Source organism: Rhinolophus sinicus, chromosome 1, assembly GCF_057876585.1.
Source record: "Rhinolophus sinicus isolate RSI-liver-muscle chromosome 1, RSI-T2T, whole genome shotgun sequence".
NCBI lineage: Eukaryota > Metazoa > Chordata > Mammalia > Chiroptera > Rhinolophidae > Rhinolophus > Rhinolophus sinicus.
The window spans coordinates 53,118,541-53,138,141 of record NC_142501.1 but is presented as its reverse complement, the minus strand read 5'-3'; the positions used below and the strand labels follow the sequence as shown (position 1 = coordinate 53,138,141).

Sequence of the window (19,601 nt, the reverse complement as noted above, 5' to 3'; positions counted from 1 at the left end):
TTAGTAATGAGGAGAAAGAGGTGCAGATAAAACTAGCAACTAGCTCAAAGTCACACAGGTAGGAGATGAGAAGGCTAGAGCTTACGCAGGACCAAAGTTTATATATGTCATAGCGGCCACCTCTGAAATTGTGTGTTGGAGGTAGGGTGGAGGTTAAGGAGTGACTGGAGGAAGGGAGAAAGAGGATGGCAAAAGAGGATTTGCAAATCCATGAGAAGGGAAGTATCATAGTTTAGCCAGGGCCAGCTAAGAAGGCCTTCTTAAAGACTCTGGCCCTTTCTTTTCATTGTTCCCTTTTTGGTTTATTTATTTTTAGCTCCAAGAGATACATAAATTGAATCTTAGTCAACCTATCCCTTTGATAATCAATGAAAAACAGATACCTGCTCCTACCAGATTTGTTCAACAGCCATTGCTAGAGCTACTAGAAAAGGACAGAAGATCTGACATACTCAAGAAATTTAGGTATGTCATAGAAAAGACTGACAGTAAATGTTTTTTGGATGATATGTAGGACCTAATGCTTTGTTTCTGCCCAAGCGCTTCCTCTTCCCCACAATTATGATATGGTACAGTGGAGAGTCCAAAAGAGTATTAATTTTCTTAGCTAATTTAGCAAGAAGCTTATTTACATATATTTCTACTTAAATATTTAAGACCTAATTTTGAGTTCCTTTAAAGAAAAATGAAGCTGATTCTTCCTTACTAAGAAACAAATTAATACACAATGAAGAAACTTAGAAACTTTTAAAATAAAAAAGGAGACGGTAGGAGCTTTGGGAAGGAAGGGGGGAAATTGTTGCTGGGAAAAAAAAATAGCCTGGATATGGTCCATATACTCCAGGAAGCTAAGAAGGTAGCTTTAAAATGGATTACTAAGTGAAGTCATGGAGATGCAGCATTCAGGGAAGGGAAAAAAAGCTATTTCAGCAAATTCTACTGTTTTACTCCATTTCTCAGTCAAAGTGGGCACAACTAATGTCCCTCAGTGTGAGGGAGGGCATTATAGGACAGGGTTACAGTGAAGAGAAGAGGGGAGAATAAGAAGTATATATTTTGATTGGCTAGGGAGCTCAAGAGAGTTTGGCGCTTCCAATTAGTGCTCTCTGATTCTCTAGACAGGAAGTCCACATGGAAGCCATCTGGAACGCGGATCAGTCCACTTCAAGCTACCCAATAACAGAGAAGACATCAATAAATTCACTCTGGGCCCAGCTGGGTGGGTACCCAGCTATTCCTATGCTGCTCCAGTTAGATGTTCAGTCTACTTTCAGAAAATCTCTTGCGTCCATCCAATCACAGTAAGTTAAGGACTGGGAGAACACTCTGGTAGTTGGGCCTTTGGTCATAGACCTTTTGTTTCCCTAACTTGACTTTCTCTTACAGCACCAGGGAGTTACCAAAAGTATTAGTCATTTAGTGTTTCTCTTCATAGGCCTGCAGATGTCACTACTGATATAAAATAAAATAAACAAATAAACCAGTTATAATGCCATGAAACCTAATCTAACACTAGATAGGTCCACTTTGAATTTCACCCTGAAGGGTTTATTATTGGAAGTACCAGAAAGACCATAATGAATGCTTTTTGCCCACCTCCTGGTAACATACTTAAAAGCAAGTGCGTATCTAGGCCCAGTCTGAAGTAAATTAAGTGCTTATCTCCCAGGATACACTGAAGAGACTTAGAGAGAAAAGGTAAGGTGGGTGACAAGGATCCACATTTCCGAATTCTGCTAAATCAGATTCTCAGTTAAACCACTGGAAATCATTCCAGCAGAAATGAAGAGTTTTGGAGTCGGCATTATGTCTTTCAGGACAGAGAATGATTTAATGTTCTAAACTAAGAAGTTAGACAATTGAACTTTTGTAACCTGAAAGAGTTTACAGGAGCAGTCTGATTTATTCTGGTAAAATCCAAGTCCTGAGCTAAGAAGTAACATTAACTCACAAATTTCTTTATGTGGCAGATGCCATGAAATAAGATATTTAAGATTCTGTAAGATAGTAAAATAATAGCAAAAATTTTACTATATAATGTATATAATATAAAATATACCATGCACACAAATATTCATGAAAAAAAATTACCAAACCAAATGTAACCATTAAGCTGCAAAAGCATGCCTCATAAGTTACAGGTTATAATCAGAAAGCAAACTTGATTTTTCTGTCTCCCATTTTTCCTTCCATTTTTTTGTAGTGATTAAATTAATCAACTTAGGTTTTTTTGAGGAATAACATTGCTAATTTAATGACTAAAGTGCTTGGGACAAGATATATAAATTTTTCTTTGAATAATATTTCCCTTATCTCCATTTCATAGCCAGCTTCAACTATTAGATATCCTCCTGACCTAACTAACCACTTCTTACTCATGCTAAATCCTACAAATTTAGTGAGACACTTATTTCCAGTTTACTGCTTAGAAGGACTCAGAATCAAGGAGTTTTCAGAGAATTGTTTGTTTCATAGAATTTTTTTTTTTTTTTTTTTTTTTTTTAGTTATAAGGTATATACAGTAAAATTCTCTATAGGGTCGAGTTCTGAGTCTTAACAAATGCATAGTTATGGCAATCACTAATCTTGCTGTCCCTACAGTTTTGCCTTTTCTAGGATGTCATATAAATCAAAATACAGTCTGTAACCTTTTGAATCTGGCTTTTTCACTTAGCATAATTCACATGAAATTCATCCATGTTGTTGCACATAGATCAATAATTCATTCCTTTTTATTTACTGACTAGTATTATTCTCTTGTATGGCTGTACCCTTTGTTTATCCATTCAACAGGTAAAGAACACATATAACTCTATACAAAATAAACTCATGATTGAGGGGTAAGGTTGCCAGATAAAATACAAGATACCCAGTTAAATTTGTTGATTTTCTCTATTGATTTCTGCTCTAATTTTTATTGTTTCTTTTCTTCTGTTCTCTTTGGATTTAATTTGCTCTTCTTTTTCTAGTTTCCCAAGGTGGAAGCTTAGGTTACTGATTTAAGATCTTTTTTCTTTTCTAATATGTGTATTCAATGCTATGAAGTTCCCTCTAAGTACTGCTTTTGCTTATTCCATAAATTTTGGTAAGTTGTATTTTCATTTTCATTTAGTTCAAATTTCTTTTAATTTTTTTAAGGAGGGCTCAGCTCACAGTGGCCCATGTGGGGATTGAACTGGCAATCGGTGTGATGAGTACCACGCTCTAACCAACTGAGCTAACCGGCCACCCCCAAAATTTTTTTTAAATTTCTCTTGAGATTTCTTCTTTGACTTATGTGTTATTTAGAAGTGTGTTGTCTAATTTCTATGTATTTTAGGATTTTCCTGCTATCTTTTTGTTATTGATTTCAAGTTTAATTCCACAGCAGTCTGACATTGCATAATTTCGATTCTTTTAAATTTGTTAAGGTGTGTTTTATGGCCCAAAGTGTACTTTATCTTGGTGAATGTTCCATGTGAGCTTGAAAATATTGTGTAATCTGCTGCTATTGATTCAAGTTATCACTTATATGCAGTTGATTGATGATTTGATCGAGTTCACCTATATTCTTAATGATTTTCTGGATCTGTGCACTTCTGAGAGTGTTAAAGCCTGCAACAGTAATAGTGGATTCATCTAGTTCTTGCAGTGTTACCAGTTTTTGCCTCATGTAGTTGATGTTCTGTTATTAGGCAAACATTAAGGATTATTATGTTATCTTGAAGTATTGACCCCTTTATCATTATATAATGTCTTTCTTTCAGTCATCCCTGATAACTCCTTGTTCTCAAGTCTGCTCTGTCTGAAATTAATATAGCTGCTCCTGCTTTCTTTTGGTATTTTCCCCCCATCAATTTACTTTTAATCTATGTGTCTTTATATTTAAAGTGGGTTTCCTGTAGACGATATAGAGTTAGGTCTTGTTTTTGGATCCACTCTAACAATCTGTCTTTTAATTGTTGTATTTAGATCATTGACATTTAAAGTGATTACTGATACAGTTGAATTAACATCTACCGAATATCTACCATATTCGTTACTATTTTCTATTTATTGCCCTTGTTCTTTGTTCCTGTTTTTGTTCTATTTTTTTCGTTATTACCCTAGAGTTTACACTATACATTTACAACTAATCCACATACACTTCAAATAACATTATACTGCTTCATGGGTACTATAAGTACCTTATAATAACAAAATATTGCTAACTCTTCCCTCCTGTCCCTTATATCATTTCTGTCATCCATTTTGCTTATATATAAGCACATGTTGAATTCATAGTTGAATACATTGTTACTATTAGTTTGAACAAACTATTATCTGTTAGACCAATTAAGAATAAGAAAAATAAAACTTTTATTTTACTTTCATTTATTCCTTCACTAATGATCTTCCTATCTTTCTGTAGATCTGAATTTCTGATCCATTATATCACACTTTCCTTCTCTCTGAAGTACTTCCTTTTCAACGTTTCTTGCAAGGCAGGTCTACTAGCTACAAATTCCCTCAATTTTTATTTGTCTGAGAAAGTCTTTATTTCTCCTTCACTTTTTAAAGATAGTTTTGCAGGGTACAGAATTCTAAGTTGATAGTTTTTCTCTCAACACTTTAAATATTATACTCCACTCTCTTTTTTTGTATGGTTTCTAAGGAGAAGTTGGATGTAATTCTTATCTATGCTCCTCTATAGGTACAGTGTTTTTCCCCTCTGGTTTCAAGATTTTTTCTTTGTGTTTGATTTTTCTGAAGTTTGAATATGGTTTGCCTAATTGTAATTTTTTGGGCATTTATCTCACTGATCCTGTTGTTATCTGAGTTTCCTGGTTCTGTGATTTGGTGTCTGACATTAATTTTCAGAAATTCTCCATCATTATTGCTTCAAAATCATTTTTGCTTCAAATACTGCTTCTGTTCCTTTCTTTCTTCTCCTTCTGGTATTCCCATTACACATGTCACACCTTTTGTAGTTATCCTTCAGTTCTTGCATATTCTCGATTTTTTCTTTTTTCTTGTTTTTTTTCAGTCCTTTTTCTCTTTGCTTTTCAGTTTTGGAAGTTTCTATTGTCACATCTTCAAGCTCAGAGATTCTTTTCACAGCCACATCCAGTTTACTAATGAGGCCATCAATGGCATTCTTCATTTCTGTTAGTGTTTTTATTCTCCAGCATTTCTTTTTTATCCTTTCTTAGAATATCTGTCTTTCTGCTTACATAATCCATCCATTCCTGCATGCTACTTTTTTCATCAGAGTCCTTAGCATATTAATCATAGTTGTTTTAAATTCCCAGTCTGATAATTCCAGCATCCCTACCATATCTGATGCTGGTTCTGATGTTTATGCGGTCTTTTCAAACTGTTTTTTGTCTCTTAGAATGCCTTCTAATTTTTGTTAAAATCAGGACATGATATACTAGGTGAAAGGAACGCTCACAAATTGGCCTTTAGTGGTGTGATGGTAATGTATAGGGGAATGGGAAATATTTTATCATCCTATGATAAAAATTCCATAGGACTTTTAGAAAGCCTCTGGACTGTGAACTATACCAGTGCTTCTCAGTAACATCCCGTCCCACCCTCTTCTTAGGTGAGATGGGATGGCTAAGGGAAGGTGGAATTGGGTATTTTCCCTCCCCCACGTGGAAAGCTAAAGTCAAATAGAGTTGGGTATTTCCCTTCCTCCAAGTAGGTTAGGCCCTGATAAAAACCCAGCAGGTTACGCCCTGGTAAAATAGTTTCTCTTCAAGGCAAACTTTGTTAAGAACAGAATGCTGTGGTATATTTCAAATGGTTACTTTCCTATTTTAATAAAAATCTTTTTTTAAAAGAGATTTCCTCCTTCCCCTAAAAGAAACATGAGATTTTTATCTGATCATCACGATGAGGACCTGGTAGAGTCTTCTGGAGGTCCCTTTGACTGGGTCCCCCTGGAGGTTTTAACTCTCAGACTTGTCCATACTGAGCCTCCAGCAATTCATCAATTACAGTTTAGGTTTTCTGCCAGGCACTGGTTCCTGCATAAGTTTCTGCTCGTGGGTTTCTGTTCCAGCAAGTTGTGATTCTCTGTATTGCCTTTCTGTCTCTCCAATCTTGGGGGCAATGGTTTGCCCTGTGACCTCACTTCTCTGAAGGATCTAAAAAGAGTTGTTGATCTTTCTGATTGTTCAACTTTTTACTTGTTGTTAGGATGGATGGAGCAGCAACTTCTTGCATAGATTATTCAAAAAATTTCTGTGCACTTACTTTGTGGTTGCAAAAATGGGCTCATATTGGACATATTTTTTTAATTGCTTTGTGTACTTAACAATACATCTTTGAAATTTTCCTATGTTCATATAGACTTACATCACCATTTTTATTGGTTGCATGATATTCGTTGTATAGATCTACCATAATTTATTTAACTTTTTATCTCCTGATAAAATTTAGATATTTTTCAACATTATAAACAATGTTGAAGTAAATATCCTTGCATAAGTTTGTATATTTATATGATAATTTCCCTACAAAAATTCTATTAAAACAGTATTTATTTTTTTTCAATTACAAAAGTTAAGCATGTTCATCATAAAATTTGGAAAATAGAGACAAGTCCATGCTCAGAAATAACCACTGTCAATATTTAGGCTATGCTCTAACTTTAGGTATAATAATACTGTCAAATAAATAATAAGTTATTGCCAAGCCCTGCTCTTCCTGATTTTGGTCTTGGGAGACATTCTGCCTTGTTAAGGTGACTTATAAATAAGGATTACATATCAATTTTACTACTTTAACTTTGTGAATTCTGAAGGCACTCTTTTTTTCCTCTATGAATCATCTACATTCCCACAAATGTATTTAAGAGAAATTTGTAATAAGATTAATTTTCTTGTCTTGTTTCCAGGCTTAAGAAGATTCCCAAGTGACTGAAAAATTAAACACAAGCATTTCAGTAAAATGTGTATTTTGCTCTCTTCATGTACATACATTGCTTTGTCTGTCCTTTGCTTTTATATTCTGTCTATAGTTCTTCAGGTTAAACATCTTCAGAATACTACCATGACCAGTCAAGAAAGAATTATCTTCTGCTCTATATTACTAGGAACATAAAGTTTCAACAAACACAATGTAGGCTATCATAAAAGGGACATCATACAGCCACTGACATGATGGCAAAGTGTCACAGTTTACCTCCCCCAACCGAAACTCCAAGAGGCCTCAGAAATAAGAAATGAATGGATATAAAAAAAAGAAAAGAAAGCCAGCAGAAACCCTGGAGGGTCAGAGGTATCTATGATTTGGTAAAGAAGGAAAACAGTAGCCCTGGACTCCCAACATGGGGAGAAACTTGGGAAGAAATTGTGAGCTGGGCTCTTTTCTATTCACCACATTGCTCACGGCAGATCACTACTTTCCCATCAGCCCTACTACAATACTGACAGCAGGTTGGCAGGGGAACACTACTGGGATGTAAAACAAAACAAAACAAATCAAAACAACAACAAGAACATTAAGTGCTGTCTCACCAAACAAACATCTAAAGGTTTCCTCCTACCTCCTCCTATAGACCTTTTCACCCAGAGAGCTAGAGAAATACATTCTTAGAAAAGAACAAAACCTAAGGTAAGGTATAGAGAGGTTCACTAAGGGGGAAGCCTTCTGATGAGAGCGACACACATGAGGATATTCAGAGTTGGAGCCCCAACTCATCAGGACTGGCACAAGCTAAGGCCTAGGTTTTGATTACTCCCACCCTTTCTCCATCCGTTACCTACCAAGATAAGTGATACCCATGAGGGAAAATGACCTCACAGGGAAAAATAACTAGACAATTAGAAAGGCAGTAACTGAATAACTTATAATAGATGACAAGCATTAATAGAATACAAGCCAAATAAATGTCCCCAAAGAGGATACTGATAATGAAGCAGAAACATTATAAAGAACCAACTAGGATTACTGAATATTCAAAGAACAGTTGAAATAAACTCATTAGATGACATAAACATCAAAATGGACATAGCCAAGATCAGGTCAAGAAACTTTTCCAGAACAGAGTGAGAAGAAATAAGAGATGAAAAATACAAAAATGAAGAAATATAAAGGCTAGATATAGAAATAGCACCATTTATATAATAGGAGTTCTAATAGGAGAGGAAAAAGGAAATAGAGGGAAGATGATATATGACAAAAACAAGTGAGAATTTCCAAAGAAAGATTGATATTGAAAGGGTGTATGGGGTGATAAATAGGGTTGATATATAAAAATGAATACTTAGTGATATTTAATAAAAAGAGAAGATTCTACAGACTTTCTAAGACTAGAAGCTCACCCACAAAGAAAATGAATCAGAATGATGTGAGACTTCTCCAAAGCAACATTAGAGGCAAAAATACAATAAAGAAATATTTTCAAAATATTGAAAACAGAAACTTTGACCCAAAATTTATATTCAGCTAAGCTATCATTTAAATGTGAGGTACAATAAATATATTCTTAGACCTTCAAGTTCTCAGCAGGTTATCTTAGAGATGCTCTTTGAAAATATTCTTAGAGGAAGTAGTCTATCAAAGAAAAATTTTAGGAAATGCTATAAAATGTAAGATAGTAAGAATGAGAAAATAACTGTAAAGTTTATTATTATCTAAAAAGGAATTTTATACACACACACACACACACACACACACACACACCCCAGATATAAAAAAGTAGAGGACAGAGTGCAATATCCAGAGGTGGGTAAGAGTGTGTGTGTGTGTTAAAGTATTTGTCCCAGTAAGGAAGAAGATACACATAGATATTGATAACTTTCATAAATTGGGAAAAATACGTACAAGTGAGTCTTAATAACTTATGGATAACCAATGGAAAAACAAATATAAAATGCATGCCTTTCAAACCCATGGAAAAAAACTGATTTATTCAAGGAAATGAGCAAAAAGAAAAAAATGAAAGAAAATTTAAACTAAGATGGAATAAAAAGTTCTAACATAAAAGTAATTTAATACATTAGTTTAATTCACCAAAGAAAAGAATCCTCAGGTTGTATTAAAAAAAAAACAAAATTTAGCAATATAATGTCTACAAGAGACATATTAAAAAGAATGGATAGGGCAAGTTAAAACAAATACGTAGATGGAAAAAGAGAACTATGAACCAAAAGAAAGCCCAAACAGACATCTAATGTCAGAAAAATAGGATTCAAGGCAAACAGTATCATTAGGGACAAAGGAAGACAGTAGATCAAGAATATGTAATATATGGATAATAGAACACATCTATGTTGTTAATATAGATGCTTATAACAATATAACCTCAAAATAGATAAAGCAAGAAATGACCCCTGGCTCTCCCCTGATAATACTGCTTCACCTGCAGCCCTCTCAAATCATGTCTATTTTAACTCCCACATCCCCCTTATCACTTGGCCTGGAAATGAGGTGGGGGGTCTTCTTCACTCCTCAATGCTACTTCAGGTCATTCTTCCCTGCCCTCTCTACATATTACATAAAATATATGATATATTGTTGTCTGTCCCCTCGTACCTACCCCTAAAAAGAAAGAAGAGTCTGTGAGGCTATTCCTTTCAGGGACATTACTTCACCTTTATGCCATCTCCTTGTTTGGCCCCAAAGGATGGCTGGCTAGCCAATGACGGGTAGGATTCCTCAAGAAAGGAACAACCTAAGACAGGCACAGTCATGTGGGGACCACCAGGAGAATTCACGGGGTTGATAGAGGTGGGCACAGCCCCCCACCTTCCCCTGTCTAAGGAGAGCTTCTGCCTCTGTGGCTGTATTCCTTCCCACAACCTGCTTGGGATATGATAACATCAGTTCTCCATCTCAGTAAGTTTTCAACATAAAGGTTTTGTCCCCTGGGGAGGTACAAACAATAATTATTTATACATCATGAGACTTTCGACAGGCAAGGGTGATTGGTTTGAACCAGTTTTCTGGTATAATGTATGAGACTCACAGACGCAGTAAAAACAATGCTACTCCCTTGTATGTGCATCAATAAAAGCCACAAGGCGGCCCGATTCGGGGCTCTCAGTCCTTTGAGGCTGTGAGGCCCTTGGCCCCCTGTTTCATAACTTTCTTGATTTCTGTTTCTTTCTTAACCCTTCGCCGCCCCTTCTCGTTCTCTCACTGCCCGTGTTGCACTGGACGCAACAATATATAAAGTCGAGTGCTTTATATATATATATATATATAAAACACTCGACTTTAAATCTCCTGTCTTTATATATCGCCCATTACCTTCTCTGTTGCTGGCATTTACCTCCTCCTTGCTCACTGTCACTCTAAGAGTACCTTTGTCATAATCCCTAGCAATTTCAATGTTCATATAGATCTTTCCAACACCTGGCCTTGCAATGTTTTGATCTGTTCTCCTTCAGTAATTTCATTCTCTAGCCATTAGTCATACCCTTGACCTTGTCATTACAAAAACAAAAACAAACAAAAAAACCCACCAAAACCAAACAAAGTCCTGCAACCTTTCTAAAATCTCAATTTCAAACAATTCATTCCTCAAACGTCACCTCTTTACAGCTCACTTCCACTAGTACCCCAACTCTAGCAATCCTTTGATCTCCACAGGGACCTTTTACTTCATTGATTCTACCACCTTCCTACTGTTCACCCTCTTCATGTCCTCATTTCCTTTGTAACCCAGTATAAATTCCATGGTTGATAATTATAATCAGTCCCTTGTATCTGAGTATGCTCTTAACTCTAACTCACTTGCTCTTCTCTTGCTCTGACATACTCCTTGGCTGACGGCAGCCCGGCTTAAATCCAATTTTCTCTGCCTACTCTATAGCTGCACCCTGGCAGCTGAATGTGGCTTCAGGAAAACATTCAAACTTGCTGATTGGTCTTACTTTAAATACTCATTAACCTCAAGTTAATGAGTATTTGCTGCCTGGCATAATGCTGCCTGGCAAACATACTGTATTTTCCTTCCTTCCATTCACTCTGACTTTCCTGAACAACAACTTTGTATTTTCTCCTGTCTCTTCAAATCTAAGGCCTTCTCTTTCCTCTTCTTTCTTGGCTGATGACCTATTGCACTGAGAAAATGGAAGCAGTCATTATTAACGCCACATACTTCTACCACCACATCTTCCTAACTATCTGCATTTGTACCTATATATTCTACTTTGTTACCTGTGGATGAACTATCTAATTCCTATTTAATGCTGGCCCCTCCATTTGTTCACTAGATCCCATTTCTGTTCTGTTCAAGGACTTTGCTTCTGTAATTCTCCCATCTCTCTCTGTTCCATCAATTTTATCCTTTGCAACATAATGGTATTTTTCTCAACTTAAAAAAAAAAGCAAGCAACTCTTTTAAACTTATTTCCTCTGTTAGCTACTGCCCCATTTCTATCCCTCCTTTCACAACAAAACTCCTTTCGAAAATTGTGTGAGCTCACCAGCTCCAATTTCTCTCCTCTCCTAAACCCATTCTAATCAGGTCTTTCCCCTACTCCATCATCAAACTTGCTCCTACGTAGCAAGGTCAGCAACAACCTCCATATTAAATCCAACTGCCCATTTTCAGCCTCCTCTTACTTGACTTAGCAGCAGCATTTGCTGCTGAACTATTGATCACTCTATTTTTTTGAAATAATTTTTTCCCATGGGTTCCAGGACCTCATGTTCTCCTGGTTTGCCTCCTACCTTTCTGGCTACTTCTATTAATACATCTTTTTGCAGATTGTTCAACTCTCTGACCTCAAAATGTTACAGTGGTTCAGGGTTTACTCCTTGGACTTCTTGTCCTGTCAACATTTCCTTAATGGTCTCATTCAGTGTTATAGCTTTAAATACCATATATATGCTGATGATTACTAATTTATATCTCAGCTTTGACTTTGCCTTTGAACTTTGCCCCTAAATACTAGTCTTATATATCCAACTATCCATTTGATATCTACACTTGGCCAAGCTCCTGATAGTCTGCACCAAGGCTACTCCTTATGCTTTGTCTCTGATGATAGTTTTGCTTTGAATTTGTAGCTTGAATTTACCTTATACAAAATAGATACCTGTTTTGTTTTTAGTTTCTGTTCATATTAGCTTCAAATATCTACTTACGTCTCTTTACTTTCAACTTATCCATATTCTTTCATTTTAAGTGTGTCTCTTATAGATAATATATTGCTAGATCTCAATTTTTTAATCCAGCCTGAGATTCAACCTGAGTTTCTGCCTTCTCAGAAACTGATGGATTAACTGATTAACACTTATGGTAATTTTTGCTATATTAGGACTTATTTTTACCATTTAATTTATAAAGATGAGTAAAATGGACAACTGTCTTATGGGCTGATGAGGAAAAAAAGAGGCAAATAATCAAATCACATAATGAAATCAAGGGAACTAGCTACAGATATAACAGAGATAGAAAAGAATATTGTGGTCAATTATAAGCTAACACATTAAATAACTTAGATGAAGTAGATGATTTTTGGAAAATTGTAAAATGCCAAAATTGGCAGAAGAAATTATATGAACAGACCAAATACCTATAAATAAATTGAATGATAATTAAAGACCTTACCCCCCAAAAAAAGCCTTGGTTAAGCATATGTAGTTTTTGAGTTTTTTTAATTCTTTTTTCTTATTTTTATTTTTTTTCCTTTGGGCTTATATGGTTTTACAGTGAGTTTTACCAAGCCTTCAAGGGACAGATAATGCCTTTATCAATTACATTGTTCCAGAGAATAGGAAAAGAAGAAAAGCTGCCTATTTATTTATTCCAAAATCAGATAATACAAAAAGAGCAAATCATAACCCATGTTTCTGATAGAAATAGATTTAAAAAATAGATACAAATAAATATCATTCAACTGATTTCAACAGTCAAGGTATTCTTCCAGGAAGAGAAGAATTATTGACCATATCTATGGAATAATAGATCATCCCAAGAGCTGCAGTATAAAATACTTGATAAAATTAAACATTTACATTTAAAATTTCTTCAGAATAACAGAAATATTATTTCTCTATACTAGCAAAAATAAGCCTGAAATGGCAAACTACCATTCACAATAGCACCAAAAATTAGAAAATATTTCACAATTAATCCACAAATATGGCACAATACTTTTACCTTAAAAAATTTAAAACTCTATTAAGACATAAAAGAAGATCTGAAAAAACAGATAAACTATCTTCTTAGATAAGACAGCTTAGGAAAGATGTCATTCTTCCCAAATTAATGTACATGTTCAAACCTTATTTTAAAATGTTAGCTAGAACTTTTTTAGAAACTTGAAAAACTCATTCTAAAATGTATATGGAATAGTAGATCATGAAAAGATGAGTCAATTTTGAAAAAGAAAATTCAAAAGGGGATAATAATACCATCTATTAAGACCTAGCACGCCAGATATTTTTTCCCCCTTCTTCCGCCTCCCCGCCCCACTCCAGTTCAAGCCGTTGTTTCTCAGTCTAGTTGTGTAGGACACAGCTTCCTGGCCCAGCCACTCATGCTGGTTGCCGGCCACTCACGCCTCTTCTGGCAGCACACGGCAGCCCGGGGCAGCTTACACCAACCTCTGGCTGCTCACAGCAGCCCAGCTCCAGGGAGAGCCATTGGTCACAGTCTTAGCTGTGGAGGGCGCAGCTCACTGGCCCGTGTGGGTATCGAACCAGCAACCTCGGCATTAGGAGCACGGTGCTCCAACCACCTGAGCGACCGGGCAGGCCAACCATAGATATTTTTAAAAAATAAAATAAAATAAAACACCAGTAGCACTGGAACAATAAACAAATAGGAAAGATAGAAAGCTCAGAAGTAGACCCATGAAACATAGAACCTGACATATAAAAAAAGTGGCAACACAAAGGTGGCAAAGCCATCTTTATGAGCAAAGGACAGACTGCTTAGAAATTATGTTGATATGAATTGGTTCACAATATTAAGAAAAAGTAAGTTAGATCTCTACCTTATACTAAATATAAAGGTAAACTTCAGATGGCTTAAAGATATAAATGGAAATGTAAAATTATGAAGCTACTGGAAGAAAATGTAGGAAAATACCTTTGTGACTTGGTGGGGAAAGGTTTCTTAAACAAGATGCAAAAATACAAAACTTAAAATCATTACAATGTACACTTTAAATATCTTACAATTTTATTCGTCAATTATACTTCAATAAAGCTGAAATTTAAAAAAATTCAAAAAGGAATTGGAAGCCAAAACTTACTGAATTATTTACCAGCATGGCAAATTTAAGAGGCAGTTAATACCAAATCTTGGCAAAATGTGTGGGGAGAATGGCCTCTTGCACACAGGATGTGGAAGTGTAAATTGTCTTAGCCATTCTGGGAAGCAACCTGCAAATACATAAATGTGTGTGTGTGCCCTATAATCTTAAAATCTCATCTCTTGGGTATATGTCCTAGGAAAAATGTCATGTGGACATATCAGGTCTTTCCATGATAGCAGGGAAGTGGAAGCAATGAAAGTATTTTAACCAGGAGAGCAGGTATATAAAATAGGGTGGAGCATACTATGGAAGAAATGCAGCAACAAACCAGGTGTACATATGGTGCACAGGTAGATTTTAAACACATAATATAAAGTGAAAAATAGGATATTTAAAGCACAATATTATGTATGCATATTAAAAACAAATACACATTCTAGGTTTCCATGGCTCTTTCCACACCTCTTCCTAAAAACTATACAGAGCAAAAAGAAAAGCAAATAAAAATTCCTATAACTGATAATAAATACAGGAAAAAATCCTACAATTTCCAATTTACATGTAAGTTGGGGAAAATACTGTACAGACCATCCAGAAGCCCCATAAATGTGTACAGGTCACAGAATCCACTTGAAAAAGTAGAGAATATGGAGGGTCTTAGTGTTGGTAGAACCTGATAACATCAACAAGGGGTCGCTCCCAGAAGAAAATCATCCAACCCCTGTGGGAACAGATGAGAGGTGGTCTGAAACCTGGCAGTTCAGCACTGGCAACAGGAGTCAAAACACAAGAGCTTAGATAATTCATAAAACAAATGTGGCAGTCTTGGGAAAGTGCCACTTTAAGGAGAAAGAGGCACTTTGGAAAGTAAGTCATTGTTCCTTGGAGACAGCAGCCAGTGGTAAATGGAAGAAAGAAAAGAAGTGGTAATAAGTACCCCACTTAGAAAACAATAGGAGAATCAGAAGTCTGTCTACAAAGAAAAGCACATTATAATTAAGAAAACTGCTCTTCACTATAGCAACAGAAGAGGGAGCGCTTGAGCTGAAAACAAAAACAAAAACAGGAAAGGACCTTAAAAACCATCTCCATTCTCTTCAAAAGATCCATTTGTTCCAAGCTGACCCAGAAAAACTCAACATATTCAAACAAGAATAACAACAACAAAAATTCAGTTTCCATACAAAGTTACTATAAGGAAAAAACACAAACACACAAAAAAACAATCATAAGTTTTGACAGATGAGAGCACACCAGAAAAAAGGCTGTCTCAAAGCAGAAACCAAGACTAAACTACAAAATACAGTAGTGGGTCCTGTGGTGTACTCCCCAGATACCCGTTTCAGTACTCGTACCCCAAATTGCTGGAATGTCGCTGGCTGAGTCCCTCTCTGGGAATTTCCTTTAGCCAAAGAAAACCCTCAGCCAAGATTTGCCTGCATCCAGTGACTGGTCCATGCTGAAATATAGAGGTCCCTGCCCCAGGGTAGGACAACTCAGAAGGGCCATCCCAACTTCAAAGCTCCTTATAGGATGGTAAAGCCTTTGTCGTGACATCACGGTCAGCGGTATACTGCAGCAGGCTCCTCTGGGCCTGTGAGAGCCAACTGGTATAATCTTCAGGAATTTTGTGAGCAGGTTGTTAAACATAGCCATTACTAAAATTTAAATTATAGAAACTCACAATTAAATACATTATATTCAAAACCAAGGTAATAAATACTCAACATTCATTACTTCCTAATTATTTTACTACATTTACTATTACCTATGCCCTTGAGGTTATGTGTATTGTTTTTGTATGGGTGCTACTATGCATTTCTCCCCAGATCCACATTCAGTGATATCCTGTTGGGAGCTTAAATTGGCCATGATGGAAGTATTTACATGCTGGAAAATGTTACAAATCAGGGCTTCCCCCACACACACAAATGCTGTTAAACATTTACCTGCACACCATTAATTGCAGTTCAGCATCTCCCGTCCGATCCTCCTTCCTTCACGTGATTACAATTGCTGATCCCACAGTGCTCGCCAATAAACTTCCTGCATACAAATCCCTGTGTCAGAGTTTATGTACCCAGGGAATGCAACCTAAAACAAAACAACAACAAAATAGCTAGGACCACGTACCATACAGAACACAGAGGACGGAAATAAGAAAAGCCAAGAAAAATGAAAGAGATGAAAACGATCCAAGGGAAAGTAATATAGAAATCAAACAGCACCCAATATGCATTTTCTGGATGCCTTGAAGAATAAAATCCAAATAATGGAATAGAATTAATATTTACAACTACACTTCAGTCACACTTTTCTTGGGACTGGGGGCGTGGGTGTGGAGGGGAGGACAACCTGAGACTATACATATTGAAGGGCACACCATATACCAAGTTAAATAGACAGATTGGTCATTGCTTAGATTTATCCTAGAAAATTATTATGCTTTAATACAAAGAAAAAAAATTACCTGCGCTTCCTGGCAAAAAAACCAAGTCACTTTCTAAGGATAGCAAACCAGTTTGGCATCAGAGTTCTCAACAACACTTAAAGCCAGAAAATGGTAAAGCAACATTGACAATATAATTGAGGGGAAAAAATTGTGCACCAAGGATTTTTTTTTTTTTTTTTGCAGGGGTGGGAAGGGGAACAGGACTTTATTGGGGAACAGTGTATACCTTGGGGACTTTTCCAAGTCAAGTTGTTATCCTTTCAATCTTAGTTGTGGAGGGCGCAGCTCAGCTCCAGGTCCAGTTGCCATTGTTAGTTGCAGGGGGCGCAGCCCACCATCCCTTGCAGGAGTCCAACCGGCAACCTTGTGGTTGAGCGCCCACGCTCCAACCAACTGAGCCATCTAGCACTGGCCCATGTGGGAATTGAACTAGTGTGAGGAGCACGGAGCTCCAACCGCCTTAGCCACCGGGCCAGCCCAAGTTCCAAGGATTTTAAATGTAGACAAACTGTTCTATAAGCAGCAAAGCTATAGAAGAAAGTTTTCATATGTTAAACACCCGGACTGTTATATTCATGAGTCCTTCCTGAGGATAAACTGCACCCAACTAAGAGGACTGAGAAAACTGCAGCAAAGAAACTGGTGGTACACACGGAACATACGAGTATTTAACTATGTATCTGCGACTAAAACAAACGTGGGAATAAGAATAGTACATAGGGGGCCGGCCCGGTGGCTCAGGCGGTTAGAGCTCCGTGCTCCTAACTCCGAAGGCTGCCGGTTCAATTCCCACATGGGCCAGTGGGCTCTCAACCACAAGGTTGCCAGTTCAATTCCTCGAGTCCCGCAAGGGATGGTGGGCTCTGCCCCCTGCAACTAAGATTGAACACGGCACCTTGAGCTGAGCTGCCGCTGAGCTCCCGGATGGCTCAGTTGGTTGGAGTGCGTCCTCTCAACCACAAGGTTGCCGGTTTGACTCCCGCAAGGGATGGTGGGCTGTGCCCCCTGCAACTAGCAACGGCAACTGGACCTGGAGCTGAACTGCGCCCTCCACAACTAAGACTGAAAGAACAACAACTTGAAGCTGAACAGAACCCTCCACAACTAAGATTGAAAGGACAACAATTTGACCATTGTTCCCCAATAAAAGTCCTGTTCCCCTTCCCCAATAAAATCTTTAAAAAAAAAAAAAAAAGAATAGTACATAGGCTTCAGGATGAAGCTAAACATCTCTTTCCCAGCAACTGGCTCCCAGAAACTCATTGCAGTGGACGATGAATGCAAACATCGTACATTTTATGAGAAGCGTATGGCCACAGAAGTTGCTGCTGATGCTCTCGGTGAAGAATGGAAGGGTTATGTGGTTCACATCAGTGGTGGGAACGACAAACAAGGTTTCCCCATGAAGCAGCGTGTCTTGACCCATGGCTGTGTCCGCCTGCCCTGAGTAAGGGGCACTCCTGTTATAGACCAAGGAGGTCTGGAAAAAGAAAGTGCACATCTGTTCGGGGTTGTATTGTGGATGCCAATCTGAGTGTTCTCAACTTGGTCATTGTAAAAAAGGAGGGAGAAAGATATTCCTGGTTTCACTGATGCTACTGTGCCTCATCGCCTGAGGCTCCAAAAAGCTAGCAGAATCGCAAACTTTTCAATCTCTCTAAAGAAGATGATGTCCGCCAGTATGTTATGAAAAAGCCCCTAAACAAAGAAGGTAAGAAACCTAGGACCAAAGCACCCAAGATTCAGCATCTTGTTACTCCACGAATCCTACATCACAAATGTCGGTGTATTGCTCTGAAGAAACAGTGTACTAAGAAAAATAAGAGGCTGCAGAATATGCTAAACTTTTGACCAAGAGAATGAAGGAGGCCAAAGAAAACCACCAGGAACAGATTGCCAAGAAACGCAGGCTGACCTCTCTGAGAGCTTCTACCTCTAGGTCTGAGTCCAGTCAAAAATGAGACTTTCTAAGAGTAACAAATAAATAAGATCAGACATCACACACACACACACACACAAAAGAATAGTATATAAATTTTATGTGCTCTGACAATGTAGTAATAACTAAAAAAAAATGAGAGAAGGGGGAAAGGGGGAAAAAGTAGAATAACTCACTGATTGTCTAAAAGGTAAAATGTGGGAGTTAAAGGAGGTCATTTAAGCCAACAAACTGACTATAATAAACCAAAACATATTTAGAAGGACAAGAATAAACATTAAGAAAAATAATAATATTAACTAAAATTGGATGGTGGTGGGCAGAGAGAGAGAGAAGGAGGTAGTTTCAAGTTCTTCCATTATTACTCCAAGTAGAAAACTAATAGTCAATGTGTAAAAAGAGGACCACGGTATCATATGAGTAGTATTGATATAAAGGGCATCATTATAACAAAACCATAAATTTCCCTAAATATCAAGAGAAATAATACATACATATACATACAAACACAAGCAAGGAAACTGAGCACATAATTTACTGGAAGATCATGCATTGTTTTGTATATATGAAGATGATATAATTGAGATCAAACATAGCAGTTGTGTATATATGTATACACACACATAGGCTTAAATCACTTATTAAAAAAAGATTTTTAGATTGACTCACAAAATAAAACCCCACTCTGTGCTGTGTATTAGAGAGCCTAAAATAAAAGTATAAACAAAGATGTACTAGGCAAATGCAAATTTAAAAAAGCAAGGGTTATAATCGTAGTATCAGATAAGGTAACATTGAAGCAAAAAGTATTAGACGAGACAAAGGACACCTTATAGCGCGAAAAGCTACAACTCATGAAAATACCGTGTTTCCCAAAAATAAGACCTAGCTGGACTATCAGCTCTAATGCATCTTTTGGAGCAAAAATTAATATAAGACCCAGTCTTACATTAATTTTTGCTCCAAAAGATGCATTAATATAAGACCGGGTCTTATATTAATTTTTGCTCCAAAAGACGCA

The 19,601-nt window shown here is 36.9% G+C and overlaps 1 protein-coding gene, 1 long non-coding RNA gene and 1 pseudogene across 3 annotated transcripts in view; 2 read left to right on the top strand and 1 right to left on the bottom strand.

Moving 5' to 3' along the window:
- Window positions 1–4,984, top strand: part of FAM186A (family with sequence similarity 186 member A) — a 47,938-nt gene extending 42,954 nt beyond the window's left edge. Inside the window, exons 6-7 of the mRNA XM_074324893.2 lie at window positions 317–488; window positions 1,139–4,984. Of these exons, the coding sequence (XP_074180994.2) occupies window positions 317–488; window positions 1,139–1,305 (339 nt within the window). The 3' untranslated portion in view covers window positions 1,306–4,984. The remainder of the gene's footprint in view (window positions 1–316; window positions 489–1,138) is intronic.
- The window catches only part of LOC141570099 (uncharacterized), a 65,919-nt gene that overhangs the window by 35,119 nt on the left and 11,199 nt on the right, over window positions 1–19,601 (bottom strand). Inside the window, exons 2-3 of one of the 2 annotated variants that reach the window (XR_016021652.1) lie at window positions 16,139–16,283; window positions 14,778–14,910 (exon numbers count right to left, since the gene is read on the bottom strand). This is a non-coding gene — a long non-coding RNA (uncharacterized LOC141570099). The remainder of the gene's footprint in view (window positions 1–14,777; window positions 14,911–16,138; window positions 16,284–19,601) is intronic. The other variant, XR_016021651.1, reaches the window with a different exon arrangement.
- Window positions 17,838–19,098, top strand: LOC148759063 (small ribosomal subunit protein eS6 pseudogene; annotated as a pseudogene).